The 24245-nt window shown below is 40.6% G+C and overlaps 1 protein-coding gene across 5 annotated transcripts; it reads left to right on the forward strand.

Annotated features, from left to right (window-relative positions):
• On the forward strand, positions 1-23774 carry LOC129746531 (ras-related protein Rab-11B-like). Of its 5 annotated transcripts, none has more exons than XM_055740216.1 (6): positions 1-156; positions 1886-2054; positions 19380-19501; positions 19577-19925; positions 20122-20292; positions 20467-23774. In XM_055740216.1, the coding sequence occupies exons 2-5, from the start codon at positions 2015-2017 to the stop codon at positions 20256-20258; spliced, it is 648 nt and encodes a 215-aa protein (XP_055596191.1). In that variant the 5' UTR covers positions 1-156; positions 1886-2014; the 3' UTR covers positions 20259-20292; positions 20467-23774. The 5 variants fall into 5 exon arrangements, with proteins under 5 accessions (XP_055596191.1, XP_055596216.1, XP_055596207.1 ...); XM_055740241.1 differs by having other exon boundaries at positions 20488-23774; XM_055740232.1 differs by having other exon boundaries at positions 20509-23774.
• Positions 23775-24245: the final 471 nt, after the last annotated feature.

Genomic DNA, 24245 nt, shown 5'->3' on the forward strand with positions numbered 1-24245 from the left:
GCAAAGTCGACGGGACAAATCGAGTGCTGGCCGACATTTTGTTTCTCATCGTACGAAGCAACGTCGTTGTCTTTCTCTGCGAACGTTTTCGGGCGATTTCCAGCGGCTCGCGGAACTTTGAATCGGATTTTTCGGACACTTCGAGTGCCACCGGAAGTAAGTCAAGGTGTGAATTGACGGTTCTGTAATTCCCTGGAGCATAAAAGTTATCGGAAGGAGTAATCGCAGTTAGAATTTCTGGGTGGATTTTTTTCCTCTGCTCTACGGCTGCGGATATTTTTTTTTTTGCTGGTGCTACGTTGGAAGTTGGAGTGAGAGGGCAAAGCGAGGTTCCCTTTAGGGCGAAAGGAGACAGAACAAAGGGGTCGTGTGAAATGGAATAATCGGCCCGTGGTCCAGCGGAAGTAAAAGAAAGGCAATTTTCAATCCGATCCTTCCCTGGCGGAAGCGAAAGTTTCAGAAGGTAACATTTTGGGTTCCGTGCTTTCCTAAACTTATTGCGTGGGTTCCGATTTCTCCAGAAGGGTTGGAGAAAAGAAAGAAAATCTGACAGGTTTTCACTTGAGAAAGATTTACGGAGAAAAATATCGTCTCATCGTCATCGTCATCGGTTTTTTAATTTGATGATCCTCCGCACAAATACATTCCCAGCTGATCATTGGTCGCTTTTGTTGTGCATCGTTCAGGACACCTTTGTTGATTAAAATTGGATGATTGTGTATGTGCAATTGCTCCTTTTTGAGGTAAAGGTAGTTGTGTGTATTTTCCGTTGATTGTAACAAGGATAGGATTTTATGAGGCTGGTTCAACAATTGCTGAGATATTTTTTTTTATTTGTAATTTTGTAATTTATTGATTGGCGAGATGGGCTCACTGGCCCCAGCCAACAAACAGCAAAGAAAAAAAAATAATTTATTGATTATCAACTATGTAATTTTCATAGTATTCCGTCTCACGACATAATAAACATAATTCCTAAAATTCCCTCGGTCCATGGCAACCGTTCTCCAATTTTTTGGACATTCCACATTCGCCATATCACGTTCCACATTTTCTGAGATATTATATATTTTCTGACATAATGAATACGAATGATGGTTTTATAAGAAAAAAATTGTAATTATAATTTTATCGAGTAACGATAGCCTTTTTTAAAAATTTTTTTATCAGAATTTTCCATTATACCGATCCTTGTACGATTAACTGTTGTTCGAGTTCTTCGTAACAATGTTTCCCGAGAATAGCCGGGAAAAGAACATGATTTATGGTCCACTTTTTTACCGAATAATGTCCATATTATGATTTGTTAGGGTGTCTTAAACTCTAGGTGTTGTGTAGTACATAAAATTGATGACTATCAATGAGATCAAAACTCGAACCCAATTCGACTAACACGACACATAAGTCACCAACAAAACTCTCGTTATGACGATGGCCTCTTATCTACACATATGACTACGAGTACGATGAGTAACATCTGAAAACAACAAGAACATTCCAATGGGCCAGTTAGCTAGCAGTCTATCTCGCTGTCGTTAGCTCGTTTTTTTGCTTCTCCGTGTTATTTTTAAATTGTAGCTAGTTGGTGTTGTTCATTCTCTTTCTCCCTGCCCATTTACGTCAGTTAACAGCCCTGGGTCACAATTTTGGGAGCTGCGAATTTATGAAGTGTGTTGTGCTTCTATTCCTTAGAAGTTTTCGTGTCGTCGGGGACTTGCTTGTAGTTTTGCCTGTTTCCTGTTCGTGTCCTCCAACATTGCGTCCTTGGCCTACAAATGAACGGAACCATTATATAGTTGGGTGGGGACTTTCCTAAAGAGAAGAAGAACTTGGAAGTGTACAAAAGTGGAAAATAACAAGTGTCTTGTATGCTACTGACTTGCAGATTACAATACCCTACACACATAGCATATTAAAAGAGAACGCAATTTTTGGAGATAGAACGTCGCCTTTCGGATAACTCGGAACAACAACAACAGCAGCAGGAACCGAACCAGCCAGAACAGACACAATAATGGGCACTCGTGATGATGAATATGATTATTTATTCAAAGGTAAGTGTGACACAAAAATTCCCACTAACTTTTACTCGAGAAGATGACTAAACGGGGTGGGACATTCGGCGTTGCGCTGCTCTCTGATGACTCCCGAGGCGCGCTAACGAAAGTTCGTTCTGATGATTTCTGGCTGGACCTACCCAGCACTGTTTCAATGCATTGATGCTTGAGATGACGTTGTTGATTAAATTAAATTGGGCTGAAACGATGCAATTAGGAACGGGGAATAATAATTGCAACTGCGTAGCGTCGAGTTGGATCGTATGATGGCCGTGGAGTGAAGTTAGAGTTTTTCATCAAATTACTTTTGGATTCGCGTTTTTTTTGCCTGGAAAATTGATTTAATAATATGAGAAAAACATGAAAATGAGATGAGTGTCAAAACTTCCTAGACAATTGGGGGTCATTTAAACGTACCAAGTTTAACACTTGGAGATGTAATAGTTCTCATTAAGGAAGAAGCTTGGGATAAATGGACTCGACAATTCCAACAAATCAGTCTCACTAAAGGTGTGAAAATTGTTACTTCCGGATTGTGGTAACAATAAAGCTCAATTTCCGAATTTTTAACACACCTTTATTCGTTCGAAGTTCGGCGAGTTTTAAATTCCTACGGTACAAATTTAATTAGATTCCAATCTTATCTGGATTACCTTTTCTAGCTTACGTTTAGTGGCCTTTTCCTTTCTAGCTCCTGTCTAGATTCTTGTTGTAGCCTCCGCTAGTCACTTCACCTTCAATCATTTTCTAATAAATTAACAATTCTTAACTTTCTCATTACTTTCTCACCTCTGATAAGCTACAGCAATGTAGCATTCGTGTACTTCCAAGGGAACTGTGCCTCCACTATCCGATTGCGCAATTTGTCTTACTAAATTCAGAACAAACTCTTAGCATCAATCAAAACAATCCGCTATTGTGCAGAGAACTTCCTAAGCTGCAATCCGCTTTGAAAACAATTGATATTTTGTTTACGTTCTACTATTCTCCCGCCTATTCGATAATTCTCACTTTTCACGCCTTCTCACGCCTAGCAGTATCTCGATGCGAGAACTGTCATCAACACCGAAGTGTGTTCAATGCCGTCGGTACTGTAGGCTCGTTCAGTGACACTCCCCCCCAGTTTGTTGACTCCGTCTCTGAGCCTGCAAACTCTTTCTTAATTTGCTCATCTAGCGCCACAAGCTTATCAACTGATTTCGCGTACACGCCTTCACCCATCGTGATTGTTTCGGTGCACACCTGCCCTTCTCGAATAGCACGTCCATTTGGCCAGCAGTTCTTTGGAAGCTGGAAATTGACGATCGTCATATCGGGTTCGGTCAATAGCTTAAACCCGTCGGAACTGCTCAACAATCAGTGGTTTGGTTTGACCGTAGGTACGGCATCGTTCTTCCTGACATTCCTGAATTCTTCCATCTTCGGGCGATGTGGTACCTGTAACTCCGCTAAGATGCGCTTGATGGATTGCAGAGATTGTTTCCGGCTCCCCCCCATATGGGGAGCTGCCAGAGGACTGAAACACCAGGCGGTGGTCGCTGATACACATTCTTCAGCCATCTTGTGGTCATCGATGATAACGAAGTTGGTTTCCCTATTGCTGTAGCTGTATAAGTTTGAAGTTAAAGAGCCAGCTAATTTTTTGTAGACCCCACGGATAGGACATACCAGAGGACCCCCCTTACTCTTCTCAACTCTACCCCCTATAGCCACTTCCATTTTTTTTCAAATAATCGGTACCGGCATGTGCGAACGGTCGGGCCAATGTGGCTGGTTGATAGATCGGTGCGACATTTATAGCGGAAGGCGGACAGGCGGTTGTCATCGATTCACCATTCGGCAATTGCACAACACGGTCAAGCTCCTCTTCAGGGACCCTCACTGTTTTGTGGTCGCAGGAGGTAATGTGATACGTGTAGTGTACCATACTTAGCGATTCTTCCGTCGACGCCCCGCCGTAGATCGTCCATCCTAAATCAGTCTTAACGGCGATCGGCTGACCAGGCTTGCCTTCTCGACTTTCCCTCACAAGCGTCATATTTGCATGTTGCACACCGATCAGTAGACGAGGCTGGACATTGTTGTACGACTCCAGGGGAATCCCTTGCAGATAGGAGTTTTCTGCCTGGAGTTGTTTCGCGTCGAGGGTCTGAGACGGTAATTGAAGTCCGCTCACTGTTCGTACGTCCGCTAGATGGATTCGCTCTCCCTTTAGGCTGGAAACTCCGAAGCTGACACTCTGGCTGTTATCTTCGATACGATGTGTGCCTCCAGTCCACTTGAGACTCAAAGGACGTGATTCTCCTGTCAGGTTCAATTCATCCGCCAGATCTTGGTCTATAAGTGTCACCGAAGACCCGTCATCCAAGAAGGCATAGCACTGGATCACAATCCCGTTCCCATATACCACGACCGGAACGTAACGGAAAAGACTTGTGCTGGACCTCGACCGATGAGTGTTGCATGACCGCTCTTCCCGTGGCGCGGGGACAGGCATCTGGATCACAGTCGACTCTGCGTTCAGCTCTTTGTGTAACAACGGGTGGTGTATGAAGGTGCATCCGTTGACTCCGCAGTTCTGGGATCGACATTCTCCTCTATGATGCTTTAGGCAATTTTGACACACGTTAGCTTCACGTATCGTCGCCCACCGTCCATCATACGACAGCTCCTGGAATCGCTTGCATTTTGCAAGAGTTGCGCAAGTTCCCATGCAGACAATGCACGCTGCGATATAAGGTTTCCTCACGCCATTTGTCGATGTTCTGCTACATTCAGCGTGAGCATTCACGAAAGCGGCTCTCCTGCGCGGCTCCTGGGTCGGATGCAGTTCTTTGGTTTGACGCGGCCTCGAAACCAAGCAAGCATCTTCTCCGATGCTGTAGATCCATTCGCTGAAGGTCACCAAGTTGACCTTGCGAAGACTTCTGGTATGTCTCGCCCACTGTAGTTGCATTGGTCCGGGAAGTTTGCCAACTAGATCGTTCAGCAACGAAGAATCTCGCTTCAGCTCTTTCTGTCCACAAGCGTCGATGGTTACGGTTAGATTCTGCACCTCAAGAGCGAAGTCGACGATTTTGTTCATCGATTCAGAGTCGATAGCAGGTATGGAAAGAACCTGATCCTTCAGCGATTGAATTATGAACCGCGGCTGTCCAAATTTCAACTTTAACGCCTCGATAGCCCTATTCACTGTCCTTGGGTGTAAAAGGAAACTTCGTACTGCGGCAAATGCAGCTCCCTTCAAACAGCTTCTAAGTCGCAGCATGTTCTCGTCTTCTGTGTATCCGCACATCCGAGTCGTGCTCTCGTACGTGGAGAAGAACATCGGCCATTCTTGGGGATTCCCTGAAAACATGGGCAGGTCCTTCGCGACGACGTGGCGGGCGGCGAGTTGATTGCGCGTCAGGCTACGGTTAGACCGGTTGCTGGTGGCATTCTTCCGTTTGCTTTCACCTTTCTTCGCTAGCGAAGAACGCCCTTTGAGGTTGAACGTGGAATCGTTGTTTCCTTCTTTTTCATCTTCAGTAGAGTCATCGCTGCTGTCCACTTCCGTTTCCTTTTCGGAGCCATCGCTGTAATCTTCTCCATCTACTTCCTCTTTTTCGTCATCGGAGCACTCTTCTTCTTCACCCGCACTAGAATCTTCTTCATCTTCTTGGAGCCTTCTGCCAGCGGCGCCTAACCAGTTTTGCACCTTGGTGTCTGCGTCCACTTCTCCTTCATCAGCTTCTTCTTCGTCCTCCAGATCAACCAACTCTTCGAGAATGCTAAAGTGTTTCTCCATCAGCTTCTTTTTCTCTTCTAGCAATTCCTGCTCTTCTTCAAGTTTCTGTAATTGCAGCTCCAGATGTGCTTTCGCTGACCTTCTCGATCCCGCTGACGCCACTGATGCTGCTTTCGATGGTTTAGTGGTACTAACTGTTTTCCTCGGCTGAGGATCTTCCATCTGTTTCATCGTAGATGAAGCCTTGGCCTTCTTTCCGTCGCTGGTTTTCTCCGGTATCGACTTTTCGACCTTCCTTCCTTCTCTCCTGCCAGCCTTCGTAGCACCCGTCTTCTTCTTTTTCTTCGCCTGGCACTGTTCACAGTTCCACTTTTTATTCTCCACACTTTGGTCCACACCCACACAGCTAAAGTGGTTCCATCCATCACAATCGTCGCACTGAACCATCCGGCTATTATCGACCGACTTACAGGTCCGACAACTGTGACCGACATTCACGACCGTTTTCGCGGGGGAAGTATGGCTAATATCATTGGAAGTTATTTTGTTGGCTATAGGGTAATGTTTTTCGGAAGAGGGATTCTTTTTATTTTTGGTCGTACCTGGTTTCGGATTGCCGTTCTCCGAATTAGGGCCAAGAGCAACGGACTTGAGTTGAGAAGGGGTATCACTTTTCGCCTTAGGGGTACTACTAGCTAAGCTCTTACCTTTTTGGGCAGCGGTGGCTGCGGTGCTGGCTGAATCAGACATCTCCGTAAACGAATTTAAAATGTGAAAATTGTTACTTCCGGATTGTGGTAACAATAAAGCTCAATTTCCGAATTTTTAACACACCTTTATTCGTTCGAAGTTCGGCGAGTTTTAAATTCCTACGGTACAAATTTAATTAGATTCCAATCTTATCTGGATTACCTTTTCTAGCTTACGTTTAGTGGCCTTTTCCTTTCTAGCTCCTGTCTAGATTCTTGTTGTAGCCTCCGCTAGTCACTTCACCTTCAATCATTTTCTAATAAATTAACAATTCTTAACTTTCTCATTACTTTCTCACCTCTGATAAGCTACAGCAATGTAGCATTCGTGTACTTCCAAGGGAACTGTGCCTCCACTATCCGATTGCGCAATTTGTCTTACGAAATTCAGAACAAACTCTTAGCATCAATCAAAACAATCCGCTATTGTGCAGAGAACTTCCTAAGCTGCAATCCGCTTTGAAAACAATTGATATTTTGTTTACGTTCTACTATTCTCCCGCCTATTCGATAATTCTCACTTTTCACGCCTTCTCACGCCTAGCAGTATCTCGATGCGAGAACTGTCATCAACACCGAAGTGTGTTCAATGCCGTCGGTACTGTAGGCTCGTTCAGTGACAAAAGGTAAAAAATATTATCAAATACAGCACAGACCAAGGAGATTCATTTGGTTCAAGGAGTTACAAATTAACACAAAAAATAAGAAAAAACTAAGTAGAATTAGAACCGGCCATGTCCTCACTAAGAACCGACTCTTTCAATGGAAATTAGAATCTAGCGAGTTCTGTGATACCTGTGAAGAAGTCGAGGATCTGGAACATATCCTTTACAACTGCCTTCGATTCAATATTCTGAGAAGCAATTCTGTACCAACACGTGAAAAGGATCTATCTCCAAAAGTAAACAAAACCCATTTTCAGCACCTCATGATAGGCCAACAGTTGCTCTACTTAACGGTAAAACCCTTTTGAGAAAATAATATTCCGTTACATTGAAAACTCAATTTGAGTAAAGGATCTATAAACATTCTAAAACCAGAACTGCCATTACATGGATATACATCCTTTACTCCGAAACAATTTTTCGCTACTACTCCGCAAACAAACTCAAAATAATCAATTTGACTCTTTATTCAACATAAAAACATAGTTGCAAATGAGTGCGAGCTTATAACTAAAGCTAAAAATAAAAAAATAGCAAAGGGTGTATAAACACGGGAGATAAAATAATACGTGAGCAAGGTTCTATCTACGATAGCGCGTTGTTTTTTCATGAAAATTGATATTCCTCTATTCTAACACATAGAAAATGCTTCTAAAAATCGTTTGTCTTGCATAAAAAGCAAAAATTTCTAGTGACTTTTAATTAGGGATTTAAAATAGGTTGTAGTTTTTTCAAACGCGTTTTTCTCGATACGCCATAAATGGAGATTGATCCTTTTTATGTGTTGGTAAAGATTTAACACTTTATTCAACATAAAAAAACATAGTTGCAAATGAACGCGAGCTTAAAACTGCAGCTAGAAATGAGAAAATAGCAAAGGGTGTATAAACAGGTTAGACAAAATATTACGTGAGCAAGGTTCTATCTACGACAGCGCGTTGTCCGTGGACGCGGGTGGGGGCTCATTTATATCTGCACCTCTATATAAATGAGTTTACCTTGTCGTATGAGAAATTTATATTCTGATAGTAAAATATCACAATGTAACTCTCATAAGTACCAACGGATCACTACATGAGCTTTAGTGAAACGGAAAACAACGGTGCTGGTTCCACGGCTTTAAACCAACGCCCACCCATAAGCTCAATGGTCCGATCAGCAATGATTGTTTGACCTGTTTATTATTCTACGTGATAAACCTTTTTAATGATATTTTATATTTCAGGACAATATAAGATTCTATTCCTTCAGAGACGGATTTGTAAAACAACTACCAAGAAGTTCAAGCATTTCTAACTTGAAGGAATAGGTAAACCGGTATCAAAATTGTACCTCTCAAGTAAGTTATTTTGTTTTTCTTGCTCTCCATCAAGTTCGGCTTCATTTGATTAAAAGGCCCAGGTAATATACAGATTATTGATTTTTTTTGCTAATGATGTTGTTCGTTTCAGATACACACTATTACACATTGTAACAAAAATACTCAGCCCATAGTGGCTATTATTTGTCTGTTACATTACACATCACAGCATTACAAATCGTAACAACAAACCTCAGCCCACAGTGGCTATTATTTGTCTGTTACATAACACATCACACCATTACAAATCGTAACAACAAAAACCAGCCCACAGTGGCTATTATTGTTTGTTACATTACAAAACACAGCATTACACATCGTAACAGCAAACCTCAGCCCACAGTGGCTATTATTTGTCTGTTACATTACACATCACAGCATTACACATCGTAACAACAAAACTCAGCCCACAGTGGCTATTATTGTTTGTTACATTACACAACACAGCATTACACATCGTAACAACAAAGCTCAGCCCACAGTGGCTATTATTGTTTGTTACATTACACAACACAGCATTACACATCGTAACAACAAACCTCAGCCCACAGTGGCTATTATTTGTCTGTTACATTACACATCACAGCATTACACATCGTAACAACAAAACTCAGCCCACAGTGGCTATTATTGTCTGTTACATTACACATCACAGCATTACACATCGTAACAACAAAACTCAGCCCACAGTGGCTATTATTTGTCTGTTACATTACACATCACAGCATTACACATCGTAACAACAAAACTCAGCCCACAGTGGCTATTATTGTCTGTTGCATTACACATCACAGCATTACACATCGTAACAACAAAACTCAGCCCACAGTGGCTATTATTGTTTGTTACATTACACATCACAGCATTACACATCGTAACAACAAAACTCAGCCCACAGTGGCTATTATTTGTCTGTTACATCACACAACACACCATTACACATCGTAACAACAAAACTCAGCCCACAGTGGCTATTATTTGTCTGTTACATTACACATCACAGCATTACACATCGTAACAACAAACCTCAGCCCACAGTGGCTATTATTTGTCTGTTACATTACACATCACACCATTACACATCGTAACAACAAACCTCAGCCCACAGTGGCTATTATTTGTCTGTTACATTACACATCACAGCATTACACATCGTAACAACAAAACTCAGCCCACAGTGGCTATTATTGTTTGTTACATTACACATCACAGCATTACACATCGTAACAACAAAACTCAGCCCACAGTGGCTATTATTTGTCTGTTACATTACACATCACAGCATTACACATCGTAACAACAAAACTCAGCCCACAGTGGCTATTATTTGTCTGTTACATTACACAACACAGCATTACACATCGTAACAACAAACCTCAGCCCACAGTGGCTATTATTTGTCCGTTACATTACACATCACAGCATTACACATCGTAACAACAAAACTCAGCCCACAGTGGCTATTATTGTCTGTTGCATTACACATCACAGCATTACACATCGTAACAACAAACCTCAGCCCACAGTGGCTATTATTGTTTGTTACATTACACATCACAGCATTACACATCGTAACAACAAAACTCAGCCCACAGTGGCTATTATTTGTCTGTTACATCACACAACTCACCATTACACATCGTAACAACAAAACTCAGCCCACAGTGGCTATTATTTGTCTGTTACATTACACAACACAGCATTACACATCGTAACAACAAACCTCAGCCCACAGTGGCTATTATTTGTCTGTTACATTACACATCACACCATTACACATCGTAACAACAAACCTCAGCCCACAGTGGCTATTATTTGTCTGTTGCATTACACATCACAGCATTACACATCGTAACAACAAAACTCAGCCCACAGTGGCTATTATTGTTTGTTACATTACACATCACAGCATTACACATCGTAACAACAAAACTTAGCCCACAGTGGCTATTATTGTTTGTTACATTACACAACACAGCATTACACATCGTAACAACAAACCTCAGCCCACAGTGGCTATTATTTGTCTGTTACATCACACAACACACCCTTACACATCGTAACAACAAAACTCGGCCCACAGTGGCCATTATTTGTCTGTTACATCACACATTCTATCATTACACATCGTAACAACAAACCTCAGCCCACAGTGGCTATTATTTGTCTGTTACATAACACAACACAGCATTACACATCGTAACAACAAAACTCAGCCCACAGTGGCTATTATTTGTCTGTTACATCACACATTCTATCATTACACATCGTAACAACAAAACTCAGCCCACAGTGGCTATTATTTGTCTGTTACATAACACAACACAGCATTACACATTGCAACAACAAAATTCAGCCCACAGTGGCTATGATTTGGCTGTTGCATTACATAACACAATAATACACAGTTTTACATTAGACATCAGCCCACAGTGACACTTTACACAATGAATAGTAAAACCCCTTTGCTCGTAATACAGCTCCCTGACCTTCTTACCTATCAGGGAGCAACCAGTGTTCAATTGAGTGCCAGTGCTTAGTCCTTTTGGTGTATTACGGTCTCGTCCAACTCCTTCCCAATTCATGTACCTAGCTTTCCCCCGCGGTGAGAAGTTTTAGCCTCAAAAGGGCTCTGTGATTTCTCACAAGCTGCCGCATAAAAAAAAAAAAAAAAAAAAAAAGGTTCTATCTACGACAGCGCGTTGTATTTTCATGAAAATGGATATCCCTCTATTCTAACATGTGGGGGATGCTTCTAAAAATCGTTTGTCTTTCATAACAAGTAAAGATTTCAAGTGATTTTTAATTAGCGATTTAAAATTGGTTGTATTTTTTTCAAACGCGTTTTTCTCGATTCGCCATATATGGAGATACATCCTTTTCACGTGTTGGTACAGAATTATTCAGTATTAGATTACTGCAAACCTCTACCGGAAATTTTTAAAGACGAATGTGAAAACAGTCTAACTCAAATAGTGGAATTTTTAGACAGAGCCAAAATTCAAATTTAGAATCACACACAACAAACATAATCCAACAGTAACTATAATTCAACATGCAACCGGCAAGATGGACCTTAATGGTTTTAGCCAAAGGAAAATAACATCTGATTGATGTTACAAATTTCCACCAGCAAACAAAAAAAAACGTACCAAGCTTAAAATTCGCATTGTGCGTTCTGGCGTTTAGTCGGCGACTAAAGATCCAGTATAGATCTCCTTCATAGATCTGGTGTGTACACCAGGAAAAAGCGAGAAAATGTTTCGCTGATTTGGTCTTTGAATAGCAATTCGCTTAAATTGGATGTTCCTGGAAGCATTGAAATTTGCGATCAAAAATCATTTAATCTCTTAAAAGGAGACACCAGACTAGGTCACACTTAGTTGTTCTAATTCTTAGGTAAAATGAATTACAATAAATTACCTGACAACATCCAGAACCGGGTAGAAAATAATGAAGCTTTACCAGGCAACACCCAAAAAAGGATAGGTAGACCCAAAAGTTTTTTTTTGCTACCTATTATTAGCTTACCTTACTCGGATAATTCAAGGAAGGGAAACAATACAGATTCATCAATCGAAAACGCTCACTGAACAAGATAGTGAGCTGCTATCGAAATATCGGTATCTGAACTTTTCTTATACCGTGATTGAATTAAAGGGAATCTTTCAATTGCTTTGATTCATCAGAATTATTTAACCAACACATATTAGAATGCCCGTTTTCGATCCCGGAATTACTATGGGAGTTATTAAGCAAACATTAGCGACACCATGTCCTCCAGAGTAGAGTTTAGAGTGGATTGGCCTTTTTGTACGCGATGAAATTTGGTTGTTGCAGCACTTGGGCAGTGGAAAGGAGAGATCTGTTCTACTTGAGGGTAGAAACTGGAATACTTTATTTGACTATCCTAACATCCTATTTTTTTTTTGTGGCGTTTAAATAGCTGTGAGAAGCTGACGCTGAAAAGGAAATGTGGGTAGAGGGGTCAGGGAAATAAAAGTTTAGAGTAGGCAGCTTAGAATAGTAAGCGATCTTGAGACGTTGGCTATACCATCTTGCATTTCCTTAAGTCCACTTCGAATGAATATGAACTTAAAGCAGAACAAGATAGTGAACTAACCCCTCATGATACCAGTTGGAGGAAATACGTTGGCGGTTTGAGGCAGGTCGCTTAATTAATCCCAACGAAACTAACTACAGTATTTATATATAATTGAAAACAATAAAATAACGCTCTCACCATGTTATAGAACTCTCCTTGGGATTCGAAACCATTTTAGGGGTCCAATGTTGAGAGGATATGGCTTGAAGGCTCGTTCGTCATCATCAAAAGGTCACATGAAAAGAAATACAAAAAAGAAAAGAAAAATAGGATATTAGTTCATTTTATCTATCAATATATAATATGAAGCCTAGCTCAAACCAGTAATAATCTAGCTTTAATATCTTGATCGATATCGTCTACTTATCAAAAGAACTGCAGATGCACAATGCTGTTCTTCTAAAACATAATCACTTATTCTGGTCAGCCTCTCTGACAAACAATGCTAAGTTTACATAGGGGTTCTATTAAAATATACCGTGTGCCTATTGTAAAATGCCCGAAATCAGTGATTTGGACTATCTACTCATTGTTATTCTTCAAAACCGTACATTCTATTATATACTTCCATAGATGAATTTCAAACCTAACCGAAAAACGTGAAGATCTGCTAAAAGTGAATAATTAAATAAAAAAGCAAAAAAAACGTCTAACCAAATGAAATGTAACATTCTTCAACAACAGCATTTCCATCCAATGAGCCTCTAGTTCTTGTAAAATGCTTGATTTAAGAATAAGCCAACGAAATTCATAAACCGCAAATACACACTTACTAGAGCATTGGGGAGGCGATAACCATAATCTTTACCTAACATCGTAATACTTCTAGCACGTTTTCTCTATTTTTAATTCTATAAGACTCAACCAACTAACTACCTAACCAAACGAATTATGCCCTATTAAAAGTATCAACTTTTATTATGGTAAATTGTGATACTTTCACTACCAAATGTTGCGATTGTTCTGCGGAAGGGAGGGCAAGTGTTTCAACTCCCATTCATCTTATCAACATGGATCATGAAAAAATAGACATCTTTGAACCTACTGCTGAATTTAAACTTAATAAAGATGTTCAGCTCCTCTTCACCATGTTTAACAAGATTGTGTGTAACGACACTGTCAGGAAAATGATGGTTTGATCTATCATTTTCACAAACATACACACCGCAGCCGTTAACCCATTGCAACTTAGGGTACGGACTATCCTAACATCCTATTTATAGGAAAACCATCCCTATGGTTACATATTTGATTGTTTATTTATTATGTGTATGTTGTTATTAGTCCAATCGATTGCTTCGATTGGACAAATCTCAACACTCCTCCTCAACATACACATTCGCACTCTTTTAAACACGTTCGAGACCGATTGCACACCGTGTGTGCAATGGAATTTTCGTGCCTTTGTCAGAACAATCTTTCATTGTGAGTTTACTATTGCTCGGAAAAATAATATTCTCATATCAATGGAATCCGCAAATGTTAGGCAAAATGTATTAGGAAATGGTTTTGATGAAAATCAAACGACACAAAAGTTATCTAAGAGTAAAGTACTATGAGTACGAATGTCGTGAAAATGCCTCCGTCTCGAATGGGTTAACTACCTCCGGCGGCTCCTCCTGAAGTTGGGGATGCTACTCTTCAATGCATGCACCGGAATACGCTCTCGCCCCTGTTGCAACGCGATGACCTTCCATGGGTCCAGTTCGACGACCTCCACCGGGATCTGGCACGACGACCTTCCATGGCTCTGGTCTCAGCGCTCTTCAAGTGGCTCGAAGCTTTCTCCTTCGCCTCGACGCCTTTCCTGAGGCCAGCGCCTACCAGTGGTTCCAGCCCGACGACCTCCACTTGGCATTCCGGTTCGAAGACCTTCCATGGCACCCGCTTGGCGACCTTCCGTGGTACCCCGCTCGCAAGTCCACCAGTGACTCCTGGTTCAACGACCACCACCTGGATCCTGACTTGTTCACGTTCCATGATACCGGCCCGCTAACCTTCCATGGCTTCCGGTCGACGACCTACCAGTGGCTCTGGCCCGACGACCGCATTCGTGGTCGCAGCCCTACGACCTTGTTTGGTTCCGGCTCGATGCTCTTCTATTGGCCCGATGCCTCACCAATGGCACGACGACCTTCCTCTGGCTCCCGGCTCGCCGACCTTCCTATGGATTCCGGTCAGCTCGAACTGGATTCGTCCCAACGACCTTCCTTGGCACCTGTCTGACGACCACCGTTTTTCCTGGCTTGTCGACCTCCACCTTGCTTCCCGGTCCGACGACCTTCCAGATGGCTCTTGGTCCTACAACCTTCCACGGTTCCCGGCTCGTTGACTTCTCTTGGCTTCGGCTCGTTGTCCTTCCATCGGCTTCCTGGCTGGATGACTGTCCACTTTTGATTCCGCTTCTCCTCCTTTCCACTAGTGCTGGGCCCATAACCTGTTGTGCGTTATGGGCCCAGCACTAGTGGAAAGGAGGAGAAGCGGATTGGACAAATAACAACAAATTTGGAGGGGGAAAAACTGCGCCAAATGAAAATAAACAAAAAACTATACATAAGTGTCCAAATTATTCTTCATAATATATCAAAACTCAGTACTCAAAGGCCCGAAAGCTAGAAGAGTGGATGGTTTCTTAGTATGTATACAAACAGCTACATCTCGCCAAGCACTGAACCGAACGAATTTTATAAACTGGGTCCTGTTAAATTGGTTGAAGTGTCTTGTTTAAAGCTTTGTAAAGGGTGATACGGTCCAAATTTGGTCAATATCAACTTGACGTATTTCTTTCAATTTTGCATATAAAAAACCTGAATACCCCTCATTTTGAAGGTGTGTGTGTAGAATGTTGCTCCTATTTTGATTTTGGAATTCACTCTTCAGTTGTCAAAATGCCGTCCAAGGAAGAAGAGCAGCGTATCAAAATTTTGCTCGCGCATCGCGAAAATCCGAGCTACTCGCACGCAAAACTAGCAAAATCGCTAAAAGTTGCCAAATCAACCGTTACAAATGTAACTAAAGTGTTTGGGAAACGTTTGTCGACAGCCAAGAAGTCTGGATCGGGGGAAATCGAAAACCGGAAGCCGCTGAGACGACAACTACCGTATTTGTTTATGCCGAGTGTTGTACTACACACTACGAAAAAATCTGTAAAATCACATCACATGTGATGTAAATAAAAAGAAGCATCATATATGACGGAATTTTCAGTGCTAGTTGGAAATTACACGACAGTAAAATGTTGCAACGTGTAAAATAAAAAATGATGGAAAATTCGGCAACATGTAAAATAAAAATGATGTAAATTATAAAATCACTGAATATTGGAAGAAAAAATTTCCAATTGGAATCTGTTTTGTTTTATTTATTGGTATTTATGATTCAATAATGGAATTATCTCATCTCATAATAAAAATAAAACTTTTTTGTAATAAATTGAATTTATTTTATTTAGTGACAATGTTTTTTTAATCTCACATATTTTTCACACTTTTCATTTTTTCCCCCGAAGTACCGGATCCAAACATGAATAACTTAGAGCCGCTTCCAGAACCATATCCTGCTTCACGAAGATCTCTGGAAACCTTTCTCATGGGAAAACTGATTAAAAAAAACTTTGGTGCACGACTTGACTTGACACTTTGTTTACATTTGTCTGATCCTTTTCTTGACAGTTCATAATTTTACATGACATTATCACGTTCAGTGTATTGTAATATTGATTAAATTAAAATTCAATGTCCTCATCACATTACATGACGTGTAATTTTAAGAAATTTCTTATTCAGTGTTGTTAGGAATTGTGTGTGACCAAAAAAAATTGTAAAATTACATCACATATGATGTAATGAAAAAGAAGCATCACATATGATGGAATTTTCAGTGCGAGTTGAATATTCCACGTCTGTAAACTTCAAAAGACGTGTAAAATTTAAAGACATGTAAAATATTCAAGACATGTAATATTTAATTAGCACTGAAAGTTCCGTCATATGTTTCATTTTATTTACATCATATGTGATGTAAATTTACATCAAATAATAGCGTTCCGTGTCAAGTAATATTTGTGTCATTAGAATTCAGTGCTGTTAAGGATTCAACTTTTTACATTTTGTAAATTTACATTAATAAATCGTGTTCCACGTCATGTAATATTAAAGATTTTCAGTTTCAGTGTTGTTAAGGATTCAGATTTTTTTGCTGTGTAGTGTTGCACTGGTGCACCACTAGGTGCTGTCAAACTGTTTGTTTATTCGGACAGTATTGCACTGGTTTTGACCTGGTGTTGCACTGCCATCGGGCGGTAGTGCCCCGAAAATTTTGTCAGTGTTGCGAGAGAGCGTGTAAGTGAGTGAGGTAGCAATACACTGGCGACGATCTGTGTTTGTTTTTATCTGGTACGGTGGAACACTGAACGAGGGCAGCAAACAAATACGGTAAAAGAGAGTTGCCGGTAGTTTCAAGCGAAACCCTAACCTCTCTCTCCGAGATGCCGCAAATAGGCTGGGTGTATCAGTGTATCGTCTACAACCGTGCATCGAGCCAAAAAACGAGCCGGACTATCGACTTACAAGAAGGTAGTGACTCCAAATCGCGATGATAAACAAAATACGACGGCCGAAGCGCGATCCCGGAGGCTGTACACGACGATTCTGACGAAGTTCGACTGCTTGGTAATGGACGACGAAATCTACGTCAAAGCCGACTACAAGCTGCTTCCGGGACAGGAGTTTTATACGGCAAAAGGAAGGGGAAAGGTAGCAAATATTTTCAAGAACATGAAACTCACGCCATCTGTACCTGTGGCTTGAAAAGCAGCATTTTCATAGATTCCGGGACTGTCAACCAAGAAATTTACGTGAAAGAGTGTTTTAATAAACGTCTGCTGCCTTTCCTGAAAAAAACACGGTTGTTCCGTACTGTTTTGGCCAGATTTGGCATCTTGCCATTACGGTAAAAAAGCCATGGCGATGTTTGAGGGTTGTGCTAACGTGCTGCGTTTTCGAACGACAGACAACATTTATCAGCGTGTTCCGATGTGTTTTAGGTATTTTTACTGTGAAGGGATTTTAACTTTTCTGTATTCTCTCGGCGTTTCGTGCTAAAATATCGAACTAATCCGCTGTTTTGCATGCATCAGTATAAGTATAGCGCAATCCAAGAAAAAAACATAACAAGCGAAACACAAAGAGCCACTTATGGTAGAGTTGCTGGATTGGATGGCACTGATTCGGTATGTCGGTCACTCGTAATCAAAACGACGACGATTGCAAAATGTACCTACTAGCTACTAGACTGGCTGGAGTTATGCTGCTAAATCCCACTGAGCTAGGTTTTGTGCTCCCAGAATGCAAATTATGCGATTGACTGAGAACGGAGTAATGCGATAACCTTACGGGGACGAACAGCAGCAGCGAGATAGATTCGTTGCTCCGTACGAGCTCGGTCGCGAAATGGAAAAGAAAGTACCTATATCTACACCCCACTTATGCTTTTTCTAGTGTTGTTTTTTTTCTGTTCACTCGATTACAATGGTGTAATGTGCAGTGTCGGAAAGCAAGTCGACAAATTGGCCATCGTGTCATCGCAATGGGCACGCTGTGTGTTCTAGCCAGCTGCTGAAACTGGATACACTAACAGCAACTGATGGCAAATTTAAAACAACGCTAAAGCCCTGTGTATACTTGAACGAAACAGCAGCTGGCAGCATCTAACACAACTACTCTGTGTCAATGGCGTTTACATTTTAATGTACTTACGAACGAAGAACTAGAAAACTGATGCTTCGGTGATAATCCAATTCGATGTGCACACGTCAGACAAACTAGGTCTTACTATCGGTTCATGAGGGTGAAAAACGTGATGATGTTCTTTGACGCCCCCATAAATCGTAGAGAGCTTAAAGACGCGTAGCTCAGGGGAGAAAGTGAAAACGCAGTCTTTGACATGCTGGAGAAAATTGTTAAGGTTTTCATATTTAAAGGAAATCATGAACTATTGAATCTATTGAATCATTTCCTGGTCTAAACAAATGTACACTTTTCAAAAAACTATAATCTTTACTCATGTGTAAGGAAGGATCATTCGACAAAATAAGGTTTTGTAGACTCCATAAGTAAACGCGAACTAATGCAAAAAGAATTTTGAAAGTTCATAAGAGGTATTTCTAAATCCAGTCAAAACCTGGTTACCTTACGCTAGGGTGTTTGATGACTCTGTCTTCGGCAAGTTTCGTGCCAAATTTCTACCTTCTCGAACTCAAAAAGAATGCTATGGGATAGTTGGCAGATAAATTTGCTCGCAATAAGTAAAGTGTTCACGAGTAGATACTCAAAATAACACAATTTTTCATAAAAATAATATAATATTTAGTAAAAATCATAATCACTATTCCAGCCACGAATTTCATTTCAACAGCCTGAAAAATTGCTTTTGAACTGTTTCAATTTGACGATATCGAAACGGCTCAATAGCTTTTATCTTATCAGACATAAAAGTCAGAAGCTGTGCGAGCATTCGAAAGTGCTCATTTGAAGTATAAGTAACACGTTGCACGTCACCCAGAGCGATAATATGGGATGGTAAACCATGAATCATCGCTTCCCGTTAGTCGTTAGTCATCTTGTATGCAACTCGACAGTCAAAATAACACAAACAAAGCCTTAATTCAATTAATCGACGTTTATTTTCTAATCCGGCTTCTTTTTTCGTTCTTGCAGTGGTACTGATAGGGGACTCTGGTGTCGGCAAAAGTAATCTACTATCGAGATTCACTAGGAACGAATTCAATTTGGAATCGAAGTCAACAATAGGAGTAGAATTTGCCACTAGAAGTATAGAGGTAAGTAGCTTACATCGTTCGAAATGGTCAAGATCTAAACTCTAATCGATTTTCCTCCCAACCTCCTAACTACAGGTCGATGGTAAAACAATCAAAGCCCAGATATGGGACACGGCCGGTCAGGAACGCTACCGGGCCATCACGTCTGCCTACTACCGGGGTGCCGTCGGGGCCCTGCTCGTGTACGACATTGCCAAGCACCTTACCTACGAGAACGTGGAACGGTGGCTGCGTGAGCTGCGCGACCACGCCGATCAGAACATCGTCATCATGCTGGTCGGCAACAAGAGCGATCTGCGGCATCTCCGCGCGGTGCCGACGGACGAGGCGAAGGGATTCGCCGAACGGAACGGCCTCAGCTTCATCGAAACGTCGGCCCTCGATTCGACCAATGTTGAAACTGCATTCCAAAACATACTCACAGGTAAGATTGGAATGACCGCCTTTTGGTATAGTCAGTCTCAGTAAGATAGATTCTTGGCAACGTAAAACTCCTATCGTGGCAACTTTCACTACTTCTTCTAATGATGAACTTCTCTTTAGTGATTTTTTGTCTTTGATTGTGAACTTCCTTCTCTGCAATAAGCTAATAATTGTATTATCTTTATCTACACTTTCAGAAATCTACCGGATTGTTTCGCAGAAGCAAATCCGAGACCCGCCCGAAGGCAGTGTGATCAGACCGAACCTGGAAAACATCGAAGTCAAGCCGACCAACCCGGGTGCGGAATCGGTGGGCAAACAGTGTTGCCAGTGACCGCCACAAGCAGACCAGATCGAGAAGATAAAAGGTGTGTTCAACAAAACCCAATCGAAATCAATTGAAATGGATTGACAGTTGATCAGCTGTTTTTCCAATTGACTTCGATCGATTTCTATCAGGCTGCTGAATGAACAGCCAGACACTAATACTAACGCGCTGTGTTTATTGTCATTTTTTATTCGGCTGTGCACTATAAAAAAAGCATAATCGTAATCGTCTTTAGATACTTCTATTTTTGTGTCAGCATTTTTTTCAATATCGACGGACGGAAACAATCCTGATGTGTTCGAGAGACAAAAAACGGCCATCCTGAAGTTGGGAGCAGGAACCGGCTTCGATAATGTACCGGGTCTACACCTTATGCGACAAAACTGATTCCCACAGCTGCAAGATCTGTATAAACCGGCAGCTCGAGTTCAAGTTCTTCAAGAAAAGTTCATCATATACCAATGTCGCTGACAAACCAACAACCCTCCTATATGTTAACAACAATGCCCGTAAACACACGGTAATAAGAACCGGCTCTGATTATATACCTGGTTACACCATTTTTGTTTTGAGTGAGTCATGGCGTTTCATTTTAATTTTTTTGGTAGCCATTGGTGACATTTTTGGTGCTGATAGGAAAGAATGAGAAAGGATAAAAAACCATTTCGAATTTGAATTTAATTGTTTTATTTAAATTTAAGTGCACTATTTACATAATTATTTAATATTCCATTAATCAATCTGCTTGAGGAGTACCTCATTTTATGTATCTGTAATTTTATTTGTATTTATTTTTTATAAATTTCATAAAACTTATTTTCTAAAGTTGTTTTTAAGGACACTGAAAGATGCCCTACTTAATGCATCACTAACAAAGCACCTCTGCATAGGACAGCACAGCGACGCCACATCGACCGACATCTTTTTCAGCACCACGGACCAGCACGACTAGCACAGCACCACCGACTCAGAAACCTGGCACAGCAATACCGACTCAGCATGACTGGCACAGCACCACAGACCCAGCATGTCTGACACCACCAGACCAGCGCGTCTAGCACAGCACCACCAACTCAGAATACCTGGCACAGCAACACCGACTCAGAATTACTGGTACAACACCACCGATCCAGCAGGGCTGACATAGCACCACCGATCAGCACACTGACTCCGCACGACTAGCACTGCACCACCGACTCAGCACACGACAGAAAACACCGCACCAAATGACATCACTTTCATTTCTTCTTATAATTTTTTCACAACAAATCAAATCAGCTGTTTTTGACAGAAAACATCTGCATTTGTGTTAGTGTAATAGAAATCGATAGAAACGAATCCTGCCACCGAGCTTGATCGTTTTCGATTGGTTTCGATCGATTTCGATTGGCTTCAATGAACGTCAATTGGATTAGTTTCGACCAAAACATTGGCTGAGTGAACAACAATTTACCAATCGAAATCGATTGAAACCGATTTCAATTGCCTGTTGAACACGCTTAAAGAAGATGACGCAGCGTTCCGTTCTTTCAACTGCTATCTCACCAACAGCAGAAACAACATCAGCAACAACAGCAGCAAAACAGCAACATTGTTCACTGCTACTGCATGTAATTCAACTACTATTATTACTACTACAACTACTAGTACCACGAAATATTAAAATCTACTATTCCAGCTATTATAATTATGATTATTATTGCTGCTGCAGTTCGGCAATTCTAGCAGTGAAAAGGTGGCAGTACTTTCTCTCGATAGTGATAATAGTTTCGGTATTGTGCTTTCAATCTTAAATGGAAAACCATAAAAAACCCAAAACCCCAGGAGGTTGAAAATGAAATGTTACACCTAATACCAAAATAACCAGAAACAAAAACACAGATCAAATATGTATAGGCTAATCGAGAAAAGAATTGAAACATAAGAACACTACTATTCTTAACCCTCCCTTAGCCACAGATTAAATTGCAACCCTAAACAAAAATCTTGTGAAAACATAAACTACGAAAACAAACAAATATTTGAATCACATACTTTTCAGCTGAACCTAGATGTCAAAATTTCGATTCCAGAAAGGGCTAATACCTTATCATAGTTGTTGTTGTTCGGAGAAACATGAACAGTGGTAATAATTATCCGTTCAGTCTTTGTACCTTTTTTTTAATTTTAGGCGGCGATCGGCAATAGTTCGAATAGTATGTTCTGCTCCCGAACGGAATTGTTCACAGTATCGATGTTATTCACCAACAAAATCACAGAAAAAAAAAACGCTTCATGCACCCGTTCCCAAAAACCATAGACGTTTACACATAAACATTTCCTGGAGAAAGATAATCACGAGTGTTGAACGCAGAATCATGAAAAGTGTCAATCACCGTTTTTTGAAGATGGACATTTTAGTTGTTGAATCGAACAAGCCTTAAGACATTATTTCTTTTCAGTGTACTCTAATAAGTTATTCATTAATGTGCATATACGACCTGCTTTTTTAAGGTTTGACTTTTGTCTTATTTGTTCTATCATTATTAGTATTTGAAATGGGACAGACGAATGGTAAGACAAAAGTTTCCCTCAGATGATGTAATTTTTTCCGTTAGTTCCAATTGACTACACTGCATCAATTTACTTTTTAAAACACCTCTCTGCTTGCCCTCGCTGAGTTCATCAACATTTGACCAGCTAGGAAGCTGCAGAGAACGTAACAGAAGGTGCTGAATCCTTGAAACAACAGCAATCCAACTAGGCAGGCAAACTGATTCTAAGAAAGTGGACAAACCTACCAAAAGGTTAAATGCATTTGCAAGAATGGCTTCGTACACAAACTAAGCATAGCTGCGACCTGCAAATATCAACGGAGCTAGCAAACGCGAATGAGATACGTAGGCATAAGTCAGTGATATGCTAGAAAAGTGAAAAACAACTAAGTAACGTTTTATGCAGCTTTGATCAACAAAAGTTAGCATTAACCATAGCAGATTGCTGCAACGGATCATCAAATAAAATGCTGAGGAAAGTTGAAAAGTGTTGGGACGGTGTTTCAATTATTCCACCTTTTCGTCTTTCCGAAAATGTCCCTACTTACATTTCAAATAAGGTCTAGTTCGTTCATTTCAAGCTGTTCGCTTATTTGCTAAGCTATTTCTGTTTTCGATTGAAAATGTCTCGTGGTACTATCATCTGCTTAGATCTTTTTTTTATCAGCAACTGTAATCTGTTATGCTATTTTCAAAACTTTATTTTCCATTTAGTTACTTATGTATATTTGCAATGTTTCTGTGGTGCCAGCAGCAGCATGATGCAAACAAAAAATCACGCGCTTCTAGTTTGTAGAAAATAAACGCGGATATGCAGAGAAGAGAATGATAGCAGAAGAATAAAGTGCAGCAGCTGTTTGCAATTTATTAGGATAAGCAGCAAAAGGGGCGCGAGCGAATGAGCGAGCGACCGAACTGGAAGAAACAAACAAAACAGAATTAAAAGACGCAGAGAAGATGGCAAAACGTGCGCGGTGTTACGGACTGGTAATTATTTATATAGCAAAAAGTGGTAACATAGAAAATAATTAAAAAAGGTAACAAACACATTCGAAACAAAACAACAAAAAATGGTATATATTAAACAAGAAATCGATGGAAAAATTCATAGATAAAAAAGAAAACATAGAAATGTTGGCGGAAATAAACTAATGATAAAAAATTAACGAAAAAAATTGAGAAAAAAAATTGCACCAATTTTATGTTAAATTATGATTGATTTGAAAAATTACTACTATTAACTATTATATACTATTAAACAATATACTCTATTATTACAAACAAAAAAGGCCAGCTTGTTTCCTGTGTAGTGTGTAATATCGCAAACCTTTCCTGTGCTTACGCTTTTATGTGGTTTTGTCCTCTAAATAGCTCATCCCTTTTTTGCTGTTGCTTTTCAAGTTAATTTCTTAATTTTCCTATCCACGAACAGTAGCGTAACGATTATCGGCATTTTCGC

The sequence above is a fragment of the Uranotaenia lowii genome, chromosome 1 (assembly GCF_029784155.1).
Source record: "Uranotaenia lowii strain MFRU-FL chromosome 1, ASM2978415v1, whole genome shotgun sequence".
In the NCBI taxonomy this organism is placed as follows: Eukaryota; Metazoa; Arthropoda; class Insecta; order Diptera; family Culicidae; genus Uranotaenia; species Uranotaenia lowii.